The sequence below is a fragment of the Herpailurus yagouaroundi genome, unplaced genomic scaffold (assembly GCF_014898765.1).
Source record: "Herpailurus yagouaroundi ecotype Mexico unplaced genomic scaffold, PumYag 163, whole genome shotgun sequence".
NCBI lineage: Eukaryota > Metazoa > Chordata > Mammalia > Carnivora > Felidae > Herpailurus > Herpailurus yagouaroundi.
The window spans coordinates 58283401-58311080 of NW_024412404.1; the positions used below are offsets into that span (position 1 = coordinate 58283401).

General features: G+C 48.3%; 1 protein-coding gene and 1 pseudogene across 12 annotated transcripts in view; one reads left to right on the forward strand and one right to left on the reverse strand.

Moving 5' to 3' along the window:
• Positions 1 to 2206: 2206 nt before the first annotated feature.
• The window catches only part of TACC2 (transforming acidic coiled-coil containing protein 2), a 215030-nt gene continuing 189556 nt past the window's right edge, over positions 2207 to 27680 (forward strand). For 8 of the 12 annotated variants that reach the window (XM_040486647.1, XM_040486650.1, XM_040486655.1 and 5 more), the window contains exons 1-4: positions 2207 to 2310; positions 3181 to 3281; positions 17430 to 17507; positions 24877 to 24936. In XM_040486647.1, coding sequence (XP_040342581.1) covers positions 17475 to 17507; positions 24877 to 24936 — 93 coding nt within the window. In that variant the 5' untranslated portion in view covers positions 2207 to 2310; positions 3181 to 3281; positions 17430 to 17474. Of the gene's footprint in view, positions 2311 to 3180; positions 3282 to 15308; positions 15435 to 17429; positions 17508 to 24876; positions 24937 to 27680 lie in introns of those variants that run through there. The other 4 variants (XM_040486649.1, XM_040486648.1, XM_040486653.1 and 1 more) reach the window with 4 other exon arrangements.
• LOC121037600 (uncharacterized) lies at positions 25906 to 26019 on the reverse strand (annotated as a pseudogene).

The window sequence follows — 27680 nt, forward strand, 5'->3', positions numbered from 1 at the left end:
TCTATGCTGACAGCTCAGAGCCTGGAACCTGCTTGGGATTCGGTGTCTCCTTCTCCCTCTCTGCTCCTCCCCGGCTCGCACTTGGTCTGTCTCTCTCTCTCTCTCTCTCTCTCAAAAATGAATGAAAATTTAAAAAAATATTGATGAGACCTCACTTTATGAGCAAATTTGAAAAGATTTCAAATCTCGCCAAATTCAAACCATTATTTGCTTTTTGTTAATGAATTAGTGTCTTGGTGGAGAAGCCTTTCAAAGCTGACGGGTCAAACGGAGGATAGAAGCTGCACTGGCAAAGTCGCCACACGGTGGCGCCACGTCAGCCGGCCAGCAGTTGTGTGCGGTTTGTCCTGGGATTGTGGGAACCACCCTCCACCCTGTTCCTAGGCACCGGGACTTCGACTAGTGATTTCAGTGTAATAAAAAAAAAATTAAAAAAACAAAACAAAACTTTTTTACATCTCAAAGCATTTTCAACCAGGCGTTCTGCGTTGGTACTCAGGCAAGGACTAAAAAAATGCTCCTGGTTTAATAAAGTGGGAACAGAAGGTAGACGTAGAAGAAAACCCTGAACACAGCCCCCCACCCCCCCACCCCACCCCCACCCCTACCCCCCGCCCCGGGACATGCCAGGAGGTCACCTACAAGAAGGCGCCCTGCACAGGGTAAGAAAATAAAAGCCGGCCCTAAGGAGTGAAGGTAGATACAGGCCCTCTGGAAGTATCCCCTTTTCCTTGATGCTTATTCTCAGGGGGAATTTGCCTTCCACGATCTGAGCGTTGAATTACACAAGAACTTCAGAAAAATCTTACAAGATGTGATCACCGTGAACGACTCTGTTCCTGAATAAAGGCTTTCTGTTTTCAGAGGCTTTTATGTACATCGTCTTGCTTAGGACACGCTGGGCCCACGGAGAGCAGGGGCTGTGGGGCTGTTTTACACACGATGAGGCACCTGGGCACCTGCTCTAAGTCATGGCTACAGAGGAGATGCATTGGGGCCAGACGTCCAGCCCTCTGACTCCTCGATCGGAACTCACAGATGGGTCCTGCGTAGGCCAGGATTTTTGTTATTTCAAAACTCTGTCTTCTTAAGGAATTTCAACCTAATCAAAGACGTTAAATACGTAAAAAAAAAAAAAAAAAAAAAAAAATGTGCACGTGTGTGTGTGTGTGTGTGTGTGTGCGCCCACGTTATGGTTAATTGAATTCAGTGCCCTGAATCACAATTTTGAAAATTAAGTATTTCTAATGGAAATGAGATTACTTTAAAATTTTTCTTTGACAGACGACTATACACATGAGGTCACATTCCTAGAATAGGAAAAGAAATACGTGAGGAGACAATCTTCCCCCTTTCCCTGTTCCCTGGTTTCTGCCCCTTCCTGGCGGCAACTGCTCCCCCCTTCACTAGTCGCTTGTGTGAATTTTTAGAGTCACTAATTTATTTATTATAAGCGTGTGGTATGATTCTTTCAGAGCATAGAATTCACATACCACACATAAGATAGGATGTATGCATACACGTATACCTTGTTTTATACAAATGATAGCATATTATACATACTGTCCCGTACCTTACTTTTTTCTCCCACTTACCTACATATCTTGGGGAGTTCTCAGGGTCGGTACATAAAGACCTCCACACTCTTTCTGATGGTTGCTGTGTTTTCGTTGTATGGTTGTGCATTTGACCCACGAAATACTGACGGAATTTTAGGTAGCTTTGCCATTTAGAAATGGCCTAAGAGCGATTGTTCATTCTCCCTGTCTCAAGGGAGCACCGTGACATTTCCAAAAAGGACAACTGGATTTTATGAGGTCTGTGGGAGCTGAACCGGAAGCACTTCTCATTTTATAGGGGTTTTTTTTTTGGTGTGTTTTGTTTTTATTATTATTAAGGCTGCTGAGTCTTGAAAAGTGGCTGGTCCTCGCCAAAATATAGAACGGCCCCCAAGTAAATTAAATTGCAACCCAAGGCAGTGGAGACTGGATTCGGATCCCAAATAAACTCAGAGTGAGGAGAACGGAGTTGCAGGCTCTCGATACCTGCAACCGCCCTGGCCCCTGTTATCCTCCCTCAGGGCTGCAGAGCCTTCTGGAAAGCTGCCGCCTGGCCTGGGTCAGATTGCTTACACGCTGCTGCTTCCCAGGCCAGCGTTCCCAACCTTAAGCCAATGCACATTTATAGAACACTTCCATGTGATCCTGGGGGAAGACAGACCACGGGCGGAGGGCAGTGCCGAGAAGTCCTAACATCAGGAAGAGAGGGCCTTTTCCCGGCTCTCTGCTCCTCATGCTGAGAGGATACTGGGTAAGTAAGTCTCAGCCTGACGGCTTTATTCCTTTGAACGACGTGTGGCTTTAAACTGGTTTGGCTACTGAGATTAGAGGGATAAATGCATTTCTTTCTTTTCTTTCCTTATAAAGGGAAACTAAAGGCACATTTGTGCTTATTTCCACGCCCTTCACCCCCTTGTCCCCGAAGCTGCATGAACTGTATTTTTTCTTTCCCGTAAATTACTGTTTCCTTTTGGTAGGATAAGTCCCCATCGATCTGGACCTTGGTCTCCTCGTTCATAAAATAAGGGTTTGGCTGGATGAAATTTCATTCTTTTGGCCTCTGTTATGATTCTGCCCCTTGCAAATTGGATTTTCAAGTATTTACGGTTCTGTGGAATGACGATTTAAGAGGCCCCTGAGGCTCCGACGCACCACGGCTTTATGGGGGGGAAAGTTATTTTAAAACTCCTGACGGTGTTGACTCAGTCACGTCTGCCAGTGTTTCTCTGGACCCACACAAGTACCTTTTCAGGCCGGCTTCGATGCTGTGGCTGCCAACTCGGAGTTGCATGTGATTTCAACAAAAATCGTGTGTTTCCGAGCCTGACCTTGTGTCAGTTATAACTGGATCATCAGGCCACACTCAGGTTATGCAGAATGCTAAGCCTTATTCGAAAATCCTACAGTTGAGTAAAACACAGTGGAGCGTGAGCGTGTACGTGCGCCTGTGGGTCCTATTTCGTAGCACGTTCCATGAAACAGGAACGCACAGACTTCCACCCCTTATCCCACGCACACCGCGTACGCACTGGTGTGGACTGTCCTCATGTGCGTGTGTAGAGGGGGCAAAGCCCCTCCGGTTTTAGCTGCTGCTTCCAAATCGGCACACTGTCCTTCCCAGTGAATGCCCGTTGACGACTTCGGGATTGTCCTGCTCTGGGGTCCAGCTGGCCGTGCCCCGTTGCTTCCCTCCACGTCCTCCTGCACGGACACCAACACCAGGTGGGTCTCGTGGCCGTTGGGGGTTGATGTTCAGGAAAAGCCTTATGCTCCAGTTTTGTTTTCGAAGTCCCTAGGTTTGGGGTTTCCTAGCTTGGTGCTCTGTTTGCACGGGGAGATTTGGGAAGAGCTGAAATCCCTGCTGCCTCCATCTTCCTAGGATGCCACGGGTCAGTTTTGTCATCACAACCTGGAGACCCGCTTGCTCCTGCAGTAGCTCTAATGGGTAGTGATGAGGGTCCGACCCAGAAGCAAAGGGAATGGGGAGGAAGGGGACCGTGAATGACACACTGGGAAGGAAGAACCCAGAGTTCTTGGTGGATGCGCATTGGAGAGACAAGAGGAATGAAATTGAGGGTAAATCAAAACACAGTCTATCACGCATTCGTCCCCTGGGCTCTTTCCGCAAACACTCAAGTGACCCCCGTGTACCAGGTGCTGGGAATGAGGATATAGTTGTAAGCTACACTCGCACAACCACAGCACCTGGGCTGGAGGGGGGGGCAGATCCCAAGGAGCAATCATGGCGCAGAATTGCCGCAAGGGTCCCGGGGAATGTGACGGGAAGAGCGTAGTCCTGTCGGTGGAAATGGGAAAGTCAAGACAGAGTTTGGCCTGACCAAGAGAGAAGTAAATTTACATTTCAAGAGGTTAAGTGACAGTGAGTCATCTAAGAAGAAACTGCCACCAGAGTTAAAAACGCAGTGGGTGCGGGAGGAAGTGAGCGCCGGTGGCCTGGATTTGGAGGCTTCCGCCTGGACTCGGCCAGGGGAGGCTATGGAAACCAGTGGAATCTTCTGAGGACACCCGGCTTTAAGACCAAATCGTGGATCTTATTTTTTTCTTAATGTTTATTTAATTATTTTCAAAGAGCGAGAGAGAGCGGAGGAAGGGCAGAGAGAGAGAGGGAATCCCAAGCAGGCTCTGTACTGTCGACACAGAGCCCGACGTGGGGCTCAGTCTCACAAACTGTGACATCATGGCCTAAGCCGAAGCCAAGAGTCAGATGCTTAACCAACGGAGCCACCCGGCTGCCCCAAATCCTGGATCTTGTTAAGTGGCTTCCCTGAGAGCAGGGAAGAGAAACTGGAGAAGGCCAAGGAGAGCCGGGTTTTGGAGCACCTGTGTAAATGGACAGACCCACTGGGGGAAGGCGGGGGTGACAATGTCAGATGCCGCGGAGATGCTGAAGCAGGATGGGGACTGGGCGGGGAGGGGGGTCACGGGCAACTTCTGAGTGTGGTGTCAGTCAGGGAACACTGGTTGCCAGGAACAGAAACTCCCTGGAAATGAGCTGGGGGATCAGTTGAGAAGACGTAGCTGTGGGCTGTAGCAACTCCTTGTGTCCCGGCTTCTCAGCCAGCACCTACGTCCTTCTGGCCTGAGGTAGGCTGGTGTCTGCTGGGCTCCTAACCTTGCTCGTCCCTCACATGATCAAGCGCAGTCTCCTGGTCTCTCTGGCATGGATTCCAGCCTCCATTCCTCGTTGCCTTGTGACTCACGCAGCCCCCGCCCCTTGATTGACTTCCAGGGCCCCTGTTACATGTCAAGAGAGAAAATCTGATTGGCCCACCTTAAGCCAGAATCAACCCCTCATGCCATCAGCAGTGTCTAGGAGGTGGGTTGGTGGGGGGTAGGGAACGGGGGAGAATGAGAAACGAGCCATTTTCAGAGCAAAGGCCAATGGCGGGCCTTTGAAATTTCCTCGCTCGAGTGTATGACTCTATGGGAGTGGATTTTTTAAAAAATTTTTTCATGTTTATTTTTTATTTTATTTTTGAGAGAGAGAGAGAGAGAGAGACAGACTCTGAAGCAGGCTCCAGGTTCCGAGCTGTCAGCCCAGAGCCCAACGTGGGGCTTGAACTCGCGAACTGCGAGATCATGACCAGAGCCGATGTCGGAGGCTCAGCCTACTGAGCCACCCAGGCGCCCCAATGGGAGTGGACGTTATTGCAGATTGCAATGATGAGACCCGCCAGCTGCACGCAAGAGTGTGTGCTGAATGGGCCAGGGTGTGCGGGGCGTAAGGCATAACACTGGGGGGCCCGGACAGGTGCAATTCACCAGACTGTGAGATATCGGCCAGTAGAGAACAAAACTCACTATGATGCAACCTTGCTCCAAATCTCCAATTCCCGAGAGTGGAAGCTGAGGTGAGGTGGTCCAACCCCACACAGGAGGTGGGGCAGGGGGTCGGATGCTCCAGGGTGGCAAGACTACAAGGAAGCAGCCATCCCTGCCCAAGGAACGAACACAGGAAGACAACTCTTTGCGGGCTCGTCTGAACGCTTTGAGAGTCACCGGAGGGTCCACAGCCTCGGTCCTATGGCCCTTAATTCAGCCGTGTTTAGAAGAGATGGACGTCGATGTGTTTCCATACCCCTGGCCTGCTGTGGCTGGTTGGTGTGCGTGTTTCAGTCCCGTGAAATGATGTGGAGAGCAGGAACGGGTCAACCCAGCGGCCACCTTGCCAGCGTTTCATAAATGCCGTCAAGGAGGGTGTTGAAAATTGACCCGGGGCAGAGAGTTGCTGGGACGAGGGAGCGCTCTGAGTTTGTGACCTAAAAAGGGGAAATTCTGCTCCACACGCAAGTCAGGGAACAGCCTCGGCAGAGCCCGGTGCCAGAATTGGTGCCGAAGAATTAGAAAGAGATTAAACCCAGCGACACGGGCCCATGTTGTTCTAGCAAAGGGAGCTAACTTTCTGTAGTCGAGCTGCTCACGTCGGTTCAGGAATGACTAAAGCTGGTTTGTGGGTCGGTTTTCCGGGGCCCCAGAGAAATTCCCAGCCCCTACCAAAGGATGGCTTCTCCTCAGAGTAGTTGCCTTTCAGGCTTATCAAATCCAGGGTTGCAAGGCTTAGACCATGGAAGATTCTTTCTCTCTGGTTGTGCTCATTATGTGTGAAGGGGCAGTAAAGGGTATGGATGTGGGTGCAGCTGGAGTGATCTTTATTCTTTAAGTTTATTTATTTTGAGAGAGAGAGAGTAGGGGAGGGGCAGAGAGAGTGAGAGAGAGAGGGAGAGAGAATCCCAATCAGGCCGCGCTGTCCCCAGAGTCCGATATGGGGCTCGAAGCCACGGACCCTGAGATCATGGTCTGAGCCGAAGTCAAGAGTCGGACGCTTAACCGACTGAGCCACCCAGGCGCCCCTGGAGTGATCACTTTTAAGTGGGGCCAAGGTTGCTCATTTTCAGGGGACATAATTTTGTTGGTCACTCCGGGGGCTCACAAACCATGCGTTCGTATTTAGTCTGGGTGGTTCAGAAAACAGCTCCGGTGACCATGCTTCTACTAGAAGCTGATAATAAGTCTCAAGTTAGGATCTGACGGAGTCATTTTGTGGCTCATATTTCATAGCAAACAGATGAGACGACCAAGCCCCGAGTCCTGGTCAGTCACAAGACCATCCTCTCGTGTGTTCCAGTTCTTTGGAGAACATTTGGTGATGTTATTGTCTGCATCACCTGGTGGCAGTTGCGCTCTCCGGCCTTTGGTGGGTGTGCTCCCCTCGCCCCCGGCGCCAGCCTGTCTTCCCGCCCCGGGACTGGTGATGCTTTTGCCAACACCTCTCCCTCGTTTAGCACAAACAAGAAGATTCAGGTTGGCTTGTCTTGGTTAACAGGTGGGGGTGGGGGGTGCAGGGAATGACCTAATCACAGACGTCAACCTTGGAGAAGCAACTAGACAGAGAAGGAACGGTGCCCATGGGCAGTCAGTCATTAGTACCAGACCTTCTTATCAAATGGGCAGATCCTCCTGGGAGGGAATTCAGGAAGTTATCTTTTGGGAGCTGTGTTCATACATGGCAAGATCCGTCCTCAGGCCCACGTTCTGGAAGCCGGGTAGTGCTCACACTATACATAGTCCTAGAAACCAAACCAACAGGGGTGAGAGAGAGGGGCTGAGCTGGGGCTTGGGAAGCAACACTTGGACTGAGGTCCACTGGAGGCGTGGCGCCCCACATCTGAAGTCCAACGAGGAAACTTAATCATTCCGAGAATAGTTGTAGATTAACGAAGGTTTCCTTCGTTAGCTTCCTTCCAACTTCTCCATTTTTCTTTTTTTTTTTTTTAACTTATTTAGAGAGAGAGAGAGAGAGAGAGAGAGACAATCCCAAGCAGGCTTTGCACTGTAAGCACAGAGCCCAGCTCGGGGTTCTGAACTCATAGTGAGATCGTGACCTGAGCTGAAATAATGAGTAGGGCACTTAACCGACAGAGCCATCCAGGTGCCCCAGCCACTGTTTTTCTACATTAGGCAGTCTACCTGCACTTTCCACAAAGATTCGTGGAGGGCAGAGGATGGGCGCATGAGAAATCACGCCCCTGGATCGTCTCACTTTCCTCTTGTTATTCACTTTACTCTGAAGAGTGCTGTTTAACTGTCTCTGCTTTCTTCCTGCCTTCAAGTTATCCTGAGGGTCTGGTTGTTGCACACATTTACTTTCTCTATCTCATTGTTTTATATCTTTTGGGGAGGAAACATGAAGAGACAGGTCACTACCTCAAAAGTTAATTAAAAAAAAAAAACACAGGGGGGCGCTTGGGTGGCTCAGTCGGTTCAGCGGCCGACTTCAGCTGAGGTTATGATCTCACTGTTCATGAGTTCAGGCCCCACATTAGGCTCTCTGTGCTGACAGCTCAGAGCCTGGAGCCTGCTTCGGATTCCGTGTCTCCCTCTCTCTGCCCCTGCCCCGCTCACGCTCTCTCTCTCTCTCTCTCTCTCTCTCTCAAAAAGTAAGTAAACATTAAAAAAATTTAAAAAAAACACACACACAGGAAAATTTGCTTAAGATGTCCTTTTTGTTCTTGCTGAAAAGAACTATAGTTGGAACAAATGGGACTTAACAAAGCCTCGTTTGTAAGAATTTTTAAATTATATAGTGATTATTCTCTCCTTAAATTTTTAAAGATAAGTCTACAATAAACTTGTCTGAAGGACAAATGGCTTAAAAAGTGATTCTCTATTTTACATAATAAAATTCCCTGATGGTAGCTGAAACCCTCTCCAAGGCCTAGTAATTGCATTTGCAAAGACTTATTACGTCCTGCAGAAGGCAAATATCTTCAGCTTCTTAGTTCAGCTCTAACATATAGCTCATCAGTATAACATTTTGGCCCTGCCGTAATTGGCACTGATATCTCATCCACACTCAAGATTTCTGTCGTGTCTCATCCCGTCTCCCCCCACCCCCCAACCCTCCCCTGGGCCTGCAGTTCTCAATTATGTTCATACTGGATTTGCTTTCCAAAAATGACAGCACACTTTAGCTTTGGGATTCGACTGATGTCTGAACGTTTGTGGGTTTCAACAGCTTGCTTTTCTAAGCAATATGGTTTTGCCAACACCCAGCCTGCAAAGGACTGTATAAAGATCACGAAGAAGGGGAAACTTATATTTAAAGGTGTCATCAAATATCTGTTTTAGCAGGAAGAAAAGAGAAAGAAAAGAGACCTCTTACTGCAAACCAATATATGGCCTCATGGTTCCATTTTAGGCTAAGGGGCCAGGCACTGTTTATAATGTAAACTCAGAGCTTCATCCTCAGAGTGCAGGGATAGTCTGGCATCAGCCACGATGACCCTAGGGGCCACTAGTCAAGGGGCCATGCTTGTAAACTGTCATCTTACCACGGGAGAGGAATATGATCCATCTATCGGTCGTCTGTCACGTGACATCCTTTGTGCTTCACTGCACAGATCTTCAGGATGGATAGTCACAGTTGGGTGTAGGCTGGTATGAAGGCAAGTGAAATGGGCCCTCTGGGGGGAGATCTTATCAGTTAGCTTTTGCCATGAACAAATCACCCCAAAATTTAGGGGTTTAAAACACGAACTCTTTAGGATCTGATCCCGTGGATTGGCGTTTGGGCTGGGCTCGGCGGCTCCTCTGGGTTTTTTTCTCTTGGTCTCTCTCGGCTGGGATCTTTCACGGGGCTGTGGCCATCTGTGGGCTGGCTAGTTCTCAGCAACTGCTTCTCAGCCATGCAGCTGAAAGTGTGCAGATTCGGTGTGGTTCCAGAAGAAGATAAATTTAGGGTGGTCCTTGAGGACCGTCTAAGAAGGCGGTCCATAAGATCAGCCAGGTTGCCCCTGTTGGTGCTCGTGGGTTGCCAGAGCTGGTGGGGAATCCTCACCACATCTTAACTAAAGTCAGAACTGATGAATGGGGGGAACTCACCTTGTTCATTCATGGAATGGAACACACGTTTATCGGGTTCCAGAGCAGGGAATCCTGAACCAGGAGAAAGAAGGTCTGGGTTGGAATCCCAACTCTGCCAGCGTAGCAGCCAGTCAAGTCAGAAGACAGAAATGTCCCAGTTATTCTATCAGAGAGAATCTGACATAAAGAATGGCTATCTAAGTAAATGCCAAGGCAGAAAAGCAAACTCAGAGTTGCGACAGAAGGTGGTAGCTACAGGAGGCAGATATCACCCTTAGGGCTTATGGGGCACAAAGAAGCTGGAATTATTAAAAAGTAGAAGCTTGGAGGGAACCCCGGACCCCTGTGGAGGGAGGCCCACCCATGAGGCGAGCTCTGTGGGCATCAGGACAACCGGAGACAGGATCCCAGTGCTACACAGCAGGTGACTGCCCCCCGGGGGTGAAGGCTGCAGGCTGGGTGCTGCTCCCAGGACCGGGGAAACAGACAGGGATGGAACGCGATCTCTCCTTCCTCCTTCCACCTCTGGCCTCTGCCTCCTCCCGCAGGCCCTCCCAGGAGCAACTGGCAAAGAAGTGGCTTTGCAGAGTCCCCAGCACCGGGAAACAGTAGGTTTGAGGCTGAGAAGCAACAGCTGAATACTGGCCCAGCCTCTCCCCAGGAGCAGGGCTGGGGATGTGGCCTCTGGTCTCGGGGGCGTGAGAGGAGATGTCTGATTAACTCTCAGTCCTCACGTGCGTCGAGACTGTCTTTTCCCATCGAAATTTCTCGGTGCCCTCAGAGATGAGCGAGGGAGAACACAGGAGGCTGGGGGAGAGCGGCAAGGAAGAGCCACACGTCCCTCAAACCCCACAGAGCAGCCAGGTCCCTGCCGGAGCAGAAAGCTGGCCAGCGAGGTCTCGCAACAAATCCCCTTCCCAGGCTACGGCGGTTTGTTTGTATTCAAACAGGAACATGATAACAGAGCTATAAGTAGCGCCACGCTCAGCTGTGCAAAGGAGGGAGTTAGAACAACTGAACTCAGCCACCGGGGGGGGGGGGGGGAAGATGAGGTCTCCCGCCTGCTGGGGCCATCTGTGGGAACAAGCAGCTGGCTGGGGTCACGGGGTGTGGCAAGCGGCCCAAGTCGCTGCTGGTCAGGTGCAGCTGAGCTCACCTTCAATAAGCAAGCCTAACCCGGACTCCTCCGGTCGGTCGATGCCTCCCACATCCCCAGCTGGCACAGGACCTGACTGGGCTGGATGCCACCTCGGCCGGAGGGCAATCAATGCCACGGCAGGGAAGGCGGGTCCTATCTGACCTTGCTGGTCTGGTCGGGAGGTGACTGCAGAGCCTGCAGAGGCCTGCTGGGGAGGGGGCGGGGTTCTGCCTGCTAGAAGCGTGCCTGTCTACATCTGGTCCCAGCCCCTGCTTGCTGGGAGACGAGGGCCGATCCTTTCCTACCCTCTCAGCCTCAGCTTCCCCGTCTGCGAAGGGGGTGTTGAAGATGATCCCCAGGTTTCTTCCAGCACTCACAACCCAGCATGCTCAGTGCAAAAGAAAAATCAAAACTTCTTAAGCCTTTAAAACAGATACATTTCTTTTTTTTTTTTTTAAGGTTTATTTATTTTTGAGACAGAGAGAGACAGAGCATGAACGGGGGAGGAGCAGAGAGAGAGAGGGAGACACAGAATCTGAAACAGGCTCCAGGCTCTGAGCCGTCAGCACAGAGCCCGACGCGGGGCTCGAACTCACGGATTGTGAGATAGATCATGACCTGAGCCGAAGTCGGAGGCTTAACCGACTGAGCCACCCAGGCGCCCCAAAACAGATACATTTCTAGCACATACAAAAAAGAATTTTTTTTTTTTTAAACAAGAGAAGAGAAAACCCCAAATAGAAAACTCGGTACGATGGTGGGATGGATCAGCAGATTCCAAGAGGCTGTTCTCACAGGACAGTGGAGGTTAGTTGCAAAACCTCTCTGAGTCTCCGCGTCGTCACCGAGGCTGGCACGATCTTGTCTCTGATTTCCCAGCTCCCTGCACCTCCCCACCCTGCACACAGCATATGAAATGGGACATCGGCCTGACCTGGACATCGCAATCTCGTTCTGAGCTGCGGCCTCCGCCCACAGGCTGCTTCTGCACCCATCAGCTGCTGTGCTGGTTCTCACGTTTCCGTCTCCCCTCCTCCACACTTGGCCCCAGGCTCCATTTCCCCGGTGGTGATCTTGGCTCCTCCCAGCAATGCTCCGCCTACCCAGCCCTGCTCGGCTATCTCAGCCATTGCAGTAAATCACCTTCCCAAACCTGGCCCTGTCCGCAGATGAGGGAGGAGGTGGCCCAATCAGCCGGGACCCTCCTAACCGGCTCCAGTTGAAAACAGCTAAAAACTCCATGATCTACCAAAAGTAAATGAGCAGAAAAAGACACGAGAGAAAAAGGCCGTCAACTACCTTTGAACGGCATTGAACAATCTTCCAAGGTAGTAGCATCACTTCCTTCACGAACGCAGGGTCTGGGGCCATCCGTCCTTCCTCTTGCTCTCTGCCGGTCTTTGACCCTGTGACTCGATCCCTCTGGGTTTCGGGTGTTCATCCATAAGAAAAGAAAATACCTACCCCATAGCTCCACTGTAAGTATCAAAGAGAACTCGAACACCCAGTGCTCGGTACACAAAAAAGCTCCGTATTTATAGAATGCGTGAAGAAACGAACGAATGACTCAAAGACTGTCCCATCGTGTTCGGGGTCTTTTGCGGCTGTGATGATGGGACACCAATATGCCAGCTGAAAAACGAAAATCCTCCCAAACAATTATCTTTTAAAAATGAATTTTAGGGGCGCCTGGGTGGCTCAGTCAGTTTAAGTGTCTGACTTCAGCTCAGGTCATGATCCTGTGGTCTGTGGGTTCGAGCCCCGCTTCGGGTCTGGGCTGATGGCTCGGAGCCTGGAGCCTGCTTCCGATTCTGTGTCTCCCTCTCTCTCTGCCCCTCCCCGACTCACGATCTGTCTCTCTCTCTCAAAAATAAATAAACATTATTTGCCACCATTTGTTTCTTCTAGTGCACAAGTCAGTTCAGCTGAGCTTTTATTGCAGATGTCCCGATTTCTATTGAAAACATTTTTCTATTGAAAAAAAAAAATCTATTGATTTTTATTGAAGGGATAAGAAGAAGGCAATACAAACCTTGTGCCACTGAGGGATTTGCCTACTGGGACTCCAAAGAAACCCACTGCCAATAATAATGTAATAGGCAGCAGTTTCGTGCTTAATCTAGTCTAAGAGCTTTGCTGAAATTAACTCATCACAGCCGTGTGAGGTAGGTATTGTTAGGAGTCCCATTTTAGAGATGACAAAACTGAGGTTATAGAAGTTAACTAACTCACTAGCGTTTATACATCAAGTGAGTGGTGAAGCTAGTATTCACAGTGCAACAGTCTGGCGGCAAGGTCTGGTCCATAATCCCAACCCCCTGCCTCCAAAGGGAGGTTATCCTGGAGATTGATGAGTGAACGTGCACACACCTGTGTTTAGCCATGCGTGGCAGGAAATGGAAATCTGGTTGGTTGCTTAGTGTCCGGGTTGGAAGAAGACAAGCACAAAGAGGGAAGCTGGTCAGCCATGGACCCATGTGGACAGTGGTAAGGCAAGGAGACTGATATTGAGGTCCCATTAGAGTACTGCCTTGGGGAGAGGTAGTCACAGCTAAGGAATGTGGACAGTCGGGATTCCATAGTGCCTGACATCTCAACACGTCCTCTGTGCCCGGGCAATTTATTATAAGAGATACTTATAAGACATTATAAGAGCACCAGCTTCTGGGGCAGAAGCTGAAGTGTTGGTGTATTGATTTGTTCTCTTTCCCACTGACGGTGGCGGCCCCTGGAGCTCAGAGGCGGCCAGGGCAAGTGGTGGTGGGACAGGCATCAGTGATTCTGCCCAGGATCCAGCAGTCATGATGGCGGTGGCCCAGGGACCAATGGTGGCAGCAATAGTGATAGCAGCAGCCACCCATGAAGCCCCAGAGTTGACAGAGGTGATGGTTCATGGAAGCATGGTTCATGGTTCATGGATGGTTCAGCAATTTGCACTGCTGAATGTACACGAGTGAAAATTGAATACTGAACATTCCCCACCTTCAACTCGGGTTCAGTGACTCGGCTATTTTGGTCGGCCGTCCTCTCTCCCTCCTCCTCCCCTCTCCTCAGCAGTGTGCCCCCAATCCTCCCCTCCTCTTTCACTGCGTTTGCCCCCCTGTTGAAGAGACTTCTCTTCCTTTCTAATTGGTTCCTCCAAGGCATCTCACTTAAAAAGATTTTCCTCCCTAGAAAAATTCTCCTGTGATTTGAGTGGGGATGAGGAAGAAGAAGGCAAACATTCTTGTTTCTCATCCCACCGATCCTTAATTGGACAGAAACCTGGTGTTTGTCAACGTAAAAGTGACAGTTTTCAAGTGCCGCCTCCCTCCAGGTGGAACGCTTTTTTCAAACAATAGTTTATGCGGAACCCCAAGCTGTGAAAGACCTACGCTTTTAAAACGTGAGCTGAAATGTATACAAGGTAAAACGAACCATTTTCAAGTGAACTGTTGTATTTAACACACTCACAATGCTGTGCAACCACCACCACTATCTGGTTCCAAAATATTTTCATCACAACAAAATCAAACCCTGAACCCATCAAGGAGTTACTCACCCTTCCCCCAGCCCTTGCGAACCATCAGTCTGGTTTCTGTCCCTCTGGACTTGGCTGTTCTAGACTTTTCGTATCAGTGGGATCACACAACGTGGGACCTTTTGTGTCTGACTTTTTTTCACTTAGTAAATTTCTGAGGTTCATTCGAGTGGTTACCTGAGTCAGAACTTCGTTCCTTTATATGGCTGATTACTATTCCGATGAATGGGTGTACCACAATTTGAGTATCCATTCGTTTGTTGAAACAGACACACTTCTGCTCTGTTCGAACCAGAAGTGGGGGCACAGAGATCCCCTCCACATGCGACTTTCCCCTCTGGGAAGCTCCTGACACCCTTCCGAGCTTAATAAGACACCTGGTCCCAGGGAAGCCTTTGAGGAAATGCCAACTTGTCTCCCGGGAGGGGTCGCACCTGTGGCAGGGATAAGGGGCTTCTGCAGAAGGAAAGGCTTCCGGGCGAGAAAAAAACAAAACCAAAACCGGCTGCATTCATACAAAAGAATGGCTGCCTGGTCATAACTGGCCAATCCTGGGAGCTGGGAGGCTGCTGGGCAAAAGGGTCCCTGGGCGGCTGCCCCTTGGTCCCACCCAAGGGCCCGGGGGCCTCCTCCGCCCCGATGGGCAGGTCTGCCTATCAGGGATCCGGCCAAGCCGGCGGCCTTTTATGACTTCGCTTGTTGAAACTCAAGCCACGCCTCGGTAAGTACATTCTCCACGCCACACACTATAAACAGGTGCCAGACTGCTGGCATCATCGTTTTCCACAACTTTTCTCTGTGTTTCCACATTATTTAGGATGGAAAATTTCCAGGTATAAACAGGAAGCCCTTTGAGCATTTTACTCCTTTCTCCAACGAAAGGTTTGTCCCTGCTCCATTGCGTAAAGGGCGAGCGAGTGATCCGTGGCTCCCTGCTTGCCGGGCAAGGCAGTTCTGATCGCTTAGGTGCAGCCAATCCGGCCACGGGCCCAGTTTTAGTCTGGATAAGCCTTCTCTGAAAGGAGCCCAGCTAATGTAATCACGGGGAAAATCCTCTACGTGAAAGGCCGTGGCCGCGATGGGCGCAGAAACGCTGATTCCACGTTTGTGTGATCACAGAGGCTCCGCACAGCCGCCGCTCAGGTATGAGGCGCAGCTGGTTTGTGTCAGTGTCGGGGTGGAGACGGGTTGTTTGTCCAACTGCGTGAAGGTGGGCGGATGCCTCGGCTTGGGCCTCACCTGCTTCTGAATGGAGGAGGAGGAAGTCCGATTGCTGAACAGCAGACTTTCCGTGGGCCCGCAGCCTCCCAAGTCGCACAGACTCTCCCCGAATGTAAGTAGCCGGCAAAGCTGTACCCGCCTTCCTTTCTGGTCCTGGGGGAGCCCGAGGGGCTGGCAGTTCTGCAGCTCACGGAGGAGAGAGTTCCAGAAACGGCCAAGCCTTCGCTCTGTGGCTTTGAAATTCGCACTGGGCCAGAAGTAGTTGTGCCATTGTCTTTAGTCTGTTTACCTGTGTAAAAAGCTAGTTCAAGCGCTCTGATCTGTCATACAATTATTCAACTGAATCCTCCGAATGAGTTTCACAAACTAATATGACATTGGACCGTATGACATTCCGACTGTGTCTGGGTTAAACTGGCCGGCACGAGGATGTGACGGTGATAGATAAGGGCGTAATGATTGTAGCATTCAATGGTATTTGCTAATGAAGCATCATCATTTTCCAAATGAACATCCAAAACACCCTGAAGCGATCAATTTGAAGCACATGACGATTTTTACATTCTGTGAGTGAGCATTTTATTTTTGGCCCATCTTATAAACAGTGAAGGTCAAGAAAGGGTTAAGGACTTGTATCCTTTTGGCTCAAGGGTTAGGAGTGAGAGAATTGATCACTACAGTGACGTCACTCACAATTTTCTCAGTTTGGGGGGCATTTTATTTGTGCTGCTCAAAATACTTCAATTTGATTTTCCAGTGACGGTTCAGTACGCACAGCGTATGGTAGCTACCCGGTCAGTGTTGGTTGAATGGATGAGCAGATCAGTGGACAAATTTTATTTGTAAGTCAATCACTGAGGTTTTCTGAGAAAATACTAATGATACCACACTGCTGTGGAAGGAATCTTGAATTCGAAGGCAGGAGACTGAGTTCTATTACCAGCTTTGACTTGTCCCAGCTGGGTCTTTGGCAAGTCCCCTTGCCTTCTCCCATTTCAGTACCCGCCCCCCATGGAATAGACTGGTAATCTCTAAGGTTCCAGTTCTGAAAGTCTGATACGTTTCACAAGCTTTCTGTGACTTAGTTTCTCCATCTAGAAAAAGGAAGGTAAGAGTCCCCGTCCTGCTGATGTTAGGGGGTCTCCTGGAACTCAGCCGATGTCGGCGCTGACCTGGGCTTCGCTGTGTATGGGAAGCATCCTCAGGAAGACAGGGATGAACAGTGTTGCTAAGTGAGCCCGACGGGATGGGTCTAGAGTCCTCCCCGTGGCCGGCCGCTTTACATGATTATTTATTCCTTGTCTGGGCCCTGCTACCCGTTCTCCTCCCCAAGAAAACCATTCTGCCATCGTAAAAATATGTGCAGAAGCAAAGCCGATTTGATGAAACAAGTGCTTTGAGCCAAAAATATAGAAACCACGTGTTATTGGGGCGCCTGGGTGGCTCAGTCTAGTAAGTGTCCAACTTCCTCTTGGGTCCGGATCTCACAGTTCGTGAGATCGAGCCCCGCACTGGCTGTCTGCTGTCAGAGCAGAGCCCGCTTTGGATCCCAAGTCCACCTCTCTCTCTGCCCTCCCCCCCCCAAAATAAATAAACACTGGAAAATAAATAAATAAATAAAAGCCATACGTTATCGAACAAGGTGGATTTCACGCCTCCTAATGTTCGACACCGGGCTCTGCGGTCACCTGATGGGGGAACCGCCATACTCTGGATTTCCAGAGTGAGCACAATTAGAAACAGAAAACACCTCGACAGTGACACTTCTCAAGCTCTCCTTGGCAACTGGGCCCCTTCTGTCACTTCATTTGTAGATACACCTCTGCGTGTGCATTGACGTTAAGTCGGAGACTCAGGAACAAACTTATTTTTCTGAGCTGTCTGCCAGCCCCTGGGGTGGGGAGTGAGAACAGCAGCCCGGACAGGGGAAAGAAGTCTGGGTGGCGTATAACGAAAGAAAACCCGTCAAAGGCAAGTTTCCGTGATGTGGCTGCAGAGATCAGCATTTCCCATCACCTGGCTTTTGAGTCTGAGTTGATGGGCAGACCAAAAAAGCCTGAGGTCTTGTTCAATTTTATGGATGTGTATACCCTTTTATTTCTTCCAGTTGCTTCTGGTAAAATCCAGAGGGTCGCTGGCACCCTGAATCACCATGGGCAATGAGAACAGCACCTCGGAAAACCAGGTGGGTGTCAAGGAGCTTCCCCCTCAACCTACCCGGATCGCTTGATTGACCTTGACTAGGTTTTTTTTTTTTTCCCCCCCTGAGCATCTCCTCTCCATCCAGGAAGGAGCAAGCTAAAACACAGATTGGGGCATGTGAGTGGCTCGGTCGGTTAAGCATCCGACTCTTGATTTTGGCTCAGGTCATGATCTCAGGGTTCGTGGGATCGAGCCCCGCGTCGGGCTTTCCGCTGACAGTCTGCTTGGGATTCTCTCTCTCCCTCTCTCTCTGCCCCTTCCCCGCTCTCGCTCTCTCTCATTCTCAAAATAAATAAATAAACATTTAAAAAACACAGATTATACCTGGATCCATATGGCACATGTATCTGCATAAGTATTTCTTATTCCCATTTTCAGAATTGTTGCATTCAAGCTAGCCCCGATTTTATAAACTGTAAAAAACTACTTTAACGGTTAATTTCTTGCTTTTAACATTGACATAATAAGAGTTTGCCATATTTTTTTCTGGATTGTGCCCACCCATCTGTTCCCTTGTGTGGATGCATCACAGGAGGATGAAATAAAACCTTATCCACACTCCTCCCCAAAATAGTTGTGGCCCTCAAAAAGCGATCTTAAACTCTATCATTGTTGAGCAGATTAAACACGAACTGTCATTTCCACGTTAGGTCGGGTTTTCACTTTTGAGGAATGAGTCTTTTTTTTTTTTTTAATTTTTTTTTTCAACGTTTATTTATTTTTGGGACAGAGAGAGACAGAGCATGAACAGGGGAGGGGCAGAGAGAGAGGGAGACACAGAATCGGAAACAGGCTCCAGGCTCCGAGCCATCAACCCAGAGCCTGACACGGGGCTCGAACTCACAGACCGCGAGATCGTGACCTGGCTGAAGTCGGACGCTCAACCGACTGCGCCACCCAGGCGCCCCTGCGATTGCTTTTTTTTTTTATTTTTTTTATTTTTTTTATTTTTTATTTTTTTAATTTTTTTTTCAACGTTTTTATTTATTTTTGGGACAGAGAGAGACAGAGCATGAACGGGGGAGGGGCAGAGAGAGAGGGAGACACAGAATCGGAAACAGGCTCCAGGCTCTGAGCCATCCGCCCAGAGCCCGACGCGGGGCTCGAACTCACAGACCGCGAGATCGTGACCTGGCTGAAGTCGGACGCTTAACCGACTGCGCCACCCAGGCGCCCCAGAGGAATGAGTCTTGTGCTCAATTGTGCATAAGGCTGGCGTTGTTAAAGTATGTTCAAATTTTACAGCTATCCATTTTAAGTTTGAGAGATTCAATTCAGTGTCCTGGTGAACAAAACCAGGGGGACACTTTCCTATCCATCTCGCACACAGTGGGAATTTTGGATCGATGGTGGTGAGCCTTCCGAACGAGGTAACGGGATCTGAAAGCCAGCGCAAAGCAACCTGTTTTCTCTCTGCTTTTTTCCTCCCTGTAATCTTCTCTTCCCAAGGAGGAACACGGGAATCATCGAGGGCAAAGGCAGCAAACTCCAGTCTTTAGGAGCAGACCAGAAACAGTAATTGTAGTAAATGGCAGGTTAGGAGACAGTAGAGAGAAGGAGGTGCTGTGGCAAACAGGAGGGATCCTGTCCTGTTGTCTGGAGGGGGCACCACCATCACCTCCAGCTGATGGCTGCCACGGCAGGCCCAGTGTTCCAAGACCTTGCAACTTCTTCAACAGAAGTAAAAAACGCGTGTTTTTCTATGAAATCGCAAAGTATTTTTAATCAAAGTTTTTCTTTTGAGATAATGGTAGATATGGTAAACAATAGCATGCTATTGCAAGACGTCGTACAGAGAGATCCCTGCACCCTTCACCTAGTCCCCCCCAGGGTACCATCTTGCAAAACATCAGCGCACGTGCAGACTGACATTGATGCAGTCAAGATACAGAGCATTCCCCCCACCTGAAGGATTCCTTTCATTTTCCTTAGATCCACACCCACCGCCCTCCTGTTCCCTTCGCCTAATCCCTGGCGACTCCTAATTTGTTCTCTCTGTCTGTGTCTGGCTTTCTGAGAATGTTATATAAATGGAACCACACGATACGGGACCATTTGGAATTGGCTTTTTTCACTCAACATGGCTTCCTTGAGATTCATCCAGGCTGTTGTGTTAGTTGTTCACTCCTTTTGCTGGCTGAGTGGTGCTCCACGGTATAGAAACATTTGCTGTTGTTTCCAGTTTGGGGTGATTACAAATAGAGCTCTCAGGAACATTTGCATATAGGTTTTGTGTGTGTGTGTGTGTGTGTGTGTGTGTGTGTGTGAACATAAATTTTCATTTCTCTGACACAATTGCCCAAGAGCACAATGGCTGGGTCATGTGTGGTTGTATGATTAGTTTTTTGTTTTTGTTTTAAGTTTATTTGTTTATTTCTGAGAGAGACAGAGACAACGCAAGTGGGGGAGAGGCAGAGAGAGAGGGAGAGAGAGAATCCGAAGCAGGCTCTGCACTGCCAGCACAGAGCCTAATGTGGGGCTCGAACCAGCAAAGCCTTGAGATCATGACCTGAGCGGAAACCAAGAGTCATATGCTTCAACAACTCAGCCACCCAGGTGCCCCAATTTTTTTAAAATTAATATTTATTTATTTACATTTTTGAGAGAGAGACAGAGTGAGAGTGGAGGGAGGGGCAGAGAACGAGGGAGACACAGAATCTAAAGCAGGCTCCAGGCTCCAAGCTGTCAGCGCAGAGCCCCAAGCAGGACTTGAACTCACAAACTGTGAGATCATGACCTGAGCCAAAGTTGGACCCTTAACGGACTGAGCCACCCCGCATGTTTCGTTTTATAAAGAACAGCCAGTTAGATAGAATCTCTGCACCATTTTACATTCCCACCAGCAATGAGTAATGTATGAGTGATCTAGTTTTTCTGCAGCCTGGCCATCATTTGGTGTTGTCACTGTTAGGTGACACCGTTCTGATATGTGTTGTGATATGTCACTAATGTCACTATGGTTTGAACTTGCCTTTCCCTGATGATCGGCCATGCTGACCGTCTTTCATGAGCTTGTTGCTGTCCATGGGTTCTCTTTGGTGAGATAGGTGTTCATGTCTTCTACCCATTTTCTAGTTGGAGTTTTAAGAAACTATTGAGTGTTGAGTCTTGGTGTAGCCTAGATACTAATCTTTGTCAGATTGTGATTTGGCAATATTGTCTCCCATTCATGGCTTGTCTTTTCATCACCTCAACAGGCTCTTTTACAGAACAAAAGTTTTTATGAGGTACAATCGATCAGTTTTTCCTTTTCCTTTTCTGCCAATTCTAGTGCTTCTGGTGCCAAGTCTAAGAATTCTTTTTCTACCCCTACATCCTGAAAATTTTCTCCTATTATATTATCTTTTCCAAAAGTGTTATAGTTTTACATTTTATATTCAAATCCGTGATCCATTTTGCATCCATTTTTGCGTAAGGCTTGAGACTCAGGTTGAAGTTCATTTTCTGTTTTTGTCCTGTTTTGTTTCGCCATTGAATGTCCATCTCTCCGGTACCTACCATGTATTGAAAACACTATTCTTTGTCCATTAAACTGCTTTTGCACCTTTGTCAAAAACCAGTTGGTCGTATTTGTGTGGGTCTATTTCTGGGTTCTCTTTTCTATTCCACTGATCTACATGTCTACTCTTCTGCTGATACCACAGTCTTGATTACTGCTGCTGTATAATAAGTCCCACCCCCCTTTACTATTTTCAAACTTGTTTTAGCTATTCTAGGGCATAAAGCTTTCCATGTATATTTTAGAATAAGCTTGTCTATGTCTAAGAATACCTTACTAGGATTTTGATATGGATAATATTAAACCTATAGATATACTGGAGAAATTGACATCTTTAATATGATGAATCTTCCAGTCTGTGAACACACCCAGTGCTTCTCTATTTATATAGGTCCTATTGATTTCTTTATCATGATTTCATAAATTTCAGCATATAGATCCTGTATATGTTTTCAGTTTATGCCTAAGTATTTCATTTTATTTGCAGTGATTATAAATAGTATTTTCATTTTGGTTTCCACACGTTCATTGTCAGTGTATTGATTTTTTGTGTGTTGATTTTGTATCCTGTGACTTTGCTGAATTCACTTATTATTTCCGAAAGTTTTTTTGTAGATTCCTTGGGATTTTCTATGTAGACAATTTGCAAAAAGGGGGGGTTGCATTTCTTTTTTTTCAATTCTGTATGTTTTTTATTTATTTTTCTTGCCTTATTACTGTGGCTAGGAATTCCAATACTATGTTAATTGGAAATGGTCTGAGTGGACATTCTCACCTGCTTTCCAATTGTGAGGGGAAAGCATTCAGTCTTTCCCTGTTAAGTAAGATATTAGCTGCGGGTTTTTATAAATTTTCTCTTTTAAAAACACTCTATCTATCTATCTACCCATCTATCTTGTGAGTAAGCTCTAGGCCCAATGTGGGGCTTGAACTCATGACGTTGAGGGCAAGAATTGCATGCTATACTGACTAAGCTATAAATTCTCTTTATCAAGTTAAGGAAGATGCTCCTCTATTCCTAGTTTGCTGAGGATTTTTTATCATGAATAGGTATTGGATTTTTTCAGATGCTTTTTTTTTCTGTATGAATTGATGTAGCCATATGATCTTTCTTCTTTGGGCTGTTGATATATTAGATTACGCTGTTAATTTTCAAATGTTGAACTAGTCTTGGATACCGGAATTAATCCTACTTGGTCGTAGTGTATAATCATTTGTAAAGACTGTTAGACTTGATTTGCTAACATTTTGTTGAAGATTTTTGAATCTAAATTCATGCTAAATATTGCTTGGTAGTTTTCCTTTTTTAACTGGTTTTGGTATCACGCTAAAGCTAATGTCATAAAATGAGTTGGGGAGTGCTTTCTCCTCTTCTACTTTCTAGAAGAGATTGTTTAAAGAAACTTTACAATTTTTCAAGTGTTGGCAACTAATTTAAATTATTTTTGAACATTCTGTGAGTCAAAAGGATGCTCCTGGTGGCTGGAGTTGGCTCATGTCCTACCTCTTTGTAGTCTCTAACTTAAAGAAATGTTCTATCTTGCATTTTATTTATTTATTTATTTATAAATGTTTATTTATTTATAAATGTTTGTTTGTTTATTTTTGAGAGAGAGAGAGAGAGAAAATGGGCATGAAATTGGGGGAAGGGCAGAGAGAGAGGGAGAGAGAGAATCCCAAGCAGGCTCTGCACTACCAGTGCAGAACCTGATGTGGGGCTTGATCCCACAAACTGTGAGATCATGACCTGAGCCGAAATGAAGAGTCAGATGCTCAACTGAGGCATCCACCCAGGCACCCCCACGCCCAGCACATTTGTCAATGTCTGAAGGCAGGGTTGGTATCACGTCTCCAGAGTGGAGGCGCGAGTAGAGGTCAGGGATGCCACTAAATGTTCTCAATGCACGGGGACAACCCCCACAACGAAGAATTATTCTTCTCAAAATGTCAAAGGTGCCAAGGTTGAGAAAACCTAGAATAGAGGAATATTTGTCTTACCGCTTTGAGAACTCCTTGGGGCAGTGGCTGAACTCCTCTAATCTGAGATGAATTTCTACACAAATAGAGGCACATTAAAGTGGCTTATAGTTTTCTTTCATTACCTTTACTAAACTGCACTGTTTAGAATTGAAGCCTGGTTTACTGGGCATAGACCCATAGAAATGGAATTTCTAGCTCAAATAAAGGGTGATTTCAAAACTCTTGCTCTAGATCTAGATCTATCTATAGCTATATTCAAAATACTTTCCAGAAAGGTGATGCCAATTTATATGTTTCTCATCAGGCTATGGGGTTGGGGGGGGGTCCATCTCATTATATCCTTGCAAGCGATGAATATATATATTTCAGTGTTTCAGATCTTCTCACCTCCTGCCAGCCCCAAACCCTGTTCTCCCTCCTCAGTTCCCTTCTGGTTCACATCTCCAACCTCAGCCCCACATGACCCAGTGGGACATGATGGAGTTGCCTTCAGGCTTCCAGGGTCAGAACAAGGTTTGCCTTCCACAGAGAAACAAGTGGAAAGAAAGCACAAGTATATTTGGCTACAGGAATCAGGGCTCCCCCATGGGGCTAGTGTTCCAGACTTATCTTTCCACTGTCTCCTGGGTGTCTGTACCTGAATGATCCATGGTCACTTCCTGTTCCTCAAACCTGAATTAAACTCCCCCACCCCAATCGTCTTCTCCTTCTGAATCCCCCCTCCTGGGTACCACGATCTACCCTACCATCCAAGACAGAAATCTGGGGATCACCTCTGACTCTACTCACCCCCCTTGTCCACATTTAATAAATCACTCTATGATTAATAATTAATAAATCAATGGCCTGGCCATTTAACCTTTTAAATTTCTGTTTAATGAGGACTGTTTTTGGTTACAAGAGACAGAAACCTGTCTCCAACGACTATAAGCCGAGAAGGATTGTTTGGCTCGTAGGATTAGGAAGTCCAGAGAGAGTCTAGCTGCAGCAGTCACTGAGTCCAGAGGTTCAAAAGAAGATGCTAGAGATCTCCTGTCTCTGGATTTTGCTCTGCTTTCCTCCGTGATGCCCGAGTGCTTAGGGATGTCCCCTCGGCCTGCAGAAACAACAAAACAAAACAAAACAAAACAAAACAAAACAAAACATGCCACCGGCTACTCTAGGCATCCAGGCTTCTTCTTGTTGGCGATCCAGCCTCTGATTAGCACCGTCTAGGGACAGGCCCTGATGGGGTCATGTGCTCTGTCTGGGATCAATCCATGTGCCACTGGATGTGGACACTCTGATTAGCCCGCCTGAGTCATGCACCCACCCCTGCAGGGGAAAGGTGAGCCCCGGTTGATGACGTCTCCATCAATGCCACTTAGAGCACTTCCTCAAAAGACAAAGAGGTGCCACGTGTCCAAGATGTAGTTTTAGTTTTCCCTCTCCACCCCCACCATCACACCCTCTTACCTCACACCTGGATCAGTCCAGACTGCTCCAAACTAGTTTCTCTGCCTCCACCCTCCCCTCCTCCCATCCCACCCAGGGCCCCCGGCCTCTCCCAGAGGCTCTTTCTCTGTGAAGAGACACTTGGGGGTCCCAGCATTCTGCTTACAAGTGACCTTTTAGAAGGCAAGACCCAGGTCTGAAGGCATTTAAAGGAGGAGAACAGGCCTGCCCAGTCCCAACCCTTGCCTGCTCGCTATACCCTCCGGTTGCAGGTGCCTTTCCCTCTGGGACAAATGTCCCCTGGTAGCCACGGGCAGGACGGGAGTACACCCAGCAGGTCAGACCCGGGAGTAGAGACTAGCCAAGACTGTCCCTGTGGTAGTGTGGGGGGTCTTGTTCCCTGCGGCCCATCCTAATGGCGGGACTCCTTTGCTTCCAGCGAGAGAACTCCGGCTTGCATAACGTCATCCTGTGGCCTCCAAACCCCGAGCCTGTGCAGGTACCCGAAGTGTGCTGTGCGTGGTCCGCATCTCAGCCCCCTTCCTAACACCTAGATGTTTGCAGCCTTTGCGTGTGGCACGTTCCCTTACACTTTTAGGTTTGTTGCTCCTCCTCCCATCGCTTCCTTTCATCTACCTCAAGTGAGTTGTAAAACAGTAGAATCTGCAATACATGCTTAAATTTTTTCTAATGTTTATTGATTTTAGAAAGAGAGAGACAGAGAGAGAGAGAATGAGTGGGGGGAGAGGCAGAGAGAGAGGAAGACACAGAATCGGAAGCAGGCTCCGACCGTCAGCACAGAGCCTGATGCGGGGCTCGAACCCACAAACCTCGAGATCATGACCTGAGCTGAAATTGGACGCTTAATCGATTGAGCCACCCGGGTGCCCCGGCAATATGGGTTTAGATTTTTTAAGATGACATTTTGGTGCGCTATGCTGTGAGATGCTGAAGGAGGCTTATGCTTTCCACGTAACGCAGATGCTGGGAGCCAACACTAACCTTCCACACTCATCGGCTTTGCGTTCCCTTGTCCTGGAGTGCGGCTTTTATGGAGTGGGGGTCCCGTCTACACCACCAGTGGGCAAAACTGATGTGTCGTAAAAAAACAAAAAACAGATTGCAGTCTGAGTCCATTGTCAGCGTCGTTGTGCAGCTGGCTGAGTCTCAGAATTTAAGCTCGGGCTGAAGTGTTTGACACCTGCTGGGGAAGAGGGCAAGTTCGGGGCCCTGCATCCATTTCAAGGAGATTTTTCCTGGTGAGAATGTCAGGCAAGGTTGGTGTGTGCTTGTGGGCGTGGTCAGTGTGAAGCAATAAAATGCCACCTGCTCTGAAAGCCCATCACACCTAGGGAAGAGGGTTAGGCTCTTAGGGGACAGGTTCCTGGCTTTAAGGAAACAGCAGCTGCACCCTCGAGGGTGGCTGGATGTCCCATCAAACAGGGATGTCGTTGTCGCAAACCGACCTCTGTGTTCCAGAGCCAAAATATAACATGAAGACAGAGGATAAAAAGGAACGAGAGTTTTAAACTGATAAGAACAGATACTACACTTGATCTCAGCCAAAAGGCCGAGAAGCGATGGGAAACGAAAGTTTTTATTACTGTGCCAGGTGAAAGAGGCTGTGGCAGGTTAATGCCTTCAAGACTGCAGACCCGCCTGGAATAAAGGACTGAGGGGGTTTGTAGGAAAATAGAGGATCTGGGCAGTTTCGATAGGAACGTGGTATGTGCTGCCCGTCCCGTTGGCCACGTCCTTGAGGTGGCACCGGCCACCAGAGTCTCATTACTGAGCATACACTGAGGTCGACAGATGCCAATATGGATACTGAGTTCCTGGAGCAAAGGATTCTACACAAAAACAAGTGAAGGAGATGGGTGGGGGTGGGGGGGGCTTCAAGAATGAGAAAGGGGAAGATTTGTTGAGTTTAAAGTCAAGCCTTGCTGGAGCCCTAGTGTGTCCATCTTAATTTCCATTCATCTTTATGTTTCTATAGCAGTTTCAGTGTCTGAGGTTGTGACATAATGCGGTCATGTGCGTAGAGCACGGCGGAGCCTTGCCCACATGTGATTTCACCGGGTTCTCATCAAAATCCCGTGAGGTGGGCAGACCAGGCTGCTCACTCTTGCTTTATGGACAAAGGAGTAGGCTCCAAGGTTAATCATTGTGGGTCATCGGGGTGAGTGCAGAGCAGGGATTAGAACCCCGGTCTCCCGGGCATCACAGAGAATGGCAGGTCAGAGTTTTTTGCACTGGGTTCTTCCGTCCAGCTCGGGACTTTCCACAGCACCTTGCTACCGAGCTCAGGATCCCATGGACAGGCTCCCTGACGTGGACATGATTTTTCATTCACTCACGGGACAATTTTGAAGCCTCTGCTGGGTGGCTGGTACTGGTGTAGGTGCTGTGCATTGGACAAACCATGTCCCTGCCTCCTGGGACTGACATCCAGCTGGGAGTTCGAAAATAAGCAAGTGGGGGGCGCCTGGGTAGCTCAGTCAGTTAAGCGTCCGACTTGGGCTCAGGTTCATGAGTTCGAGCCCCATCTCACAGTTCATGAGTTTGAGCCCCATGTCGGGCTCCGTGCTGACAGCTCAGAGCCTAGAGCCTGCTTCGGATTCTGGGTCTCCCTCTCTCTCTGCCCCTCCCCTGCTCACGCTCCGTCTCTCCCTCTCAAAGATAAATAAACATTAAAAAATTAAAAAAAAAAAAAAGAAAGAAAAGAAGCAAGTGAGCAAACAGACAAACCAACAAGTAAACAAAATACAATGTTTTTTAAAAAGACTTTATCAAGTGCCTATTGTTTCCCAGGCACTATTCTAGCACTTGAGATCAGCAGTGAATAGTTCAGCCATAATGGAATCTGGCACGGCTTCCCCTTCCACAGGGAAAAACAGACAATGAGCCAGCAGGCAAATACACTCATAATAAATGTTCCAAGGGTAACTGGAATCAGGCGCTAATTTTTTTTTAATTTTTTTTAACGTTTATTCATTTTTGAGAGACAGAGTACAAGTGGGGGAGGAGCAGAGAGAGAGGGAGACCCAGAATCCGAAGCAGGCTCCAGGCTCTGAGCGGTCAGCACAGAGACCAACGCGGGGCTCGAACCCACAAACTGGGAGATCTTGACCTGAGCTGAAGTCGGCCGCTCAACCGACTGAGCCACCCAAGTGCCCCATCCAACCCAACCATGTTTAAGTGGACGGTGGACAGTTCAGTGGTATTAAGCACATCACATTGCTG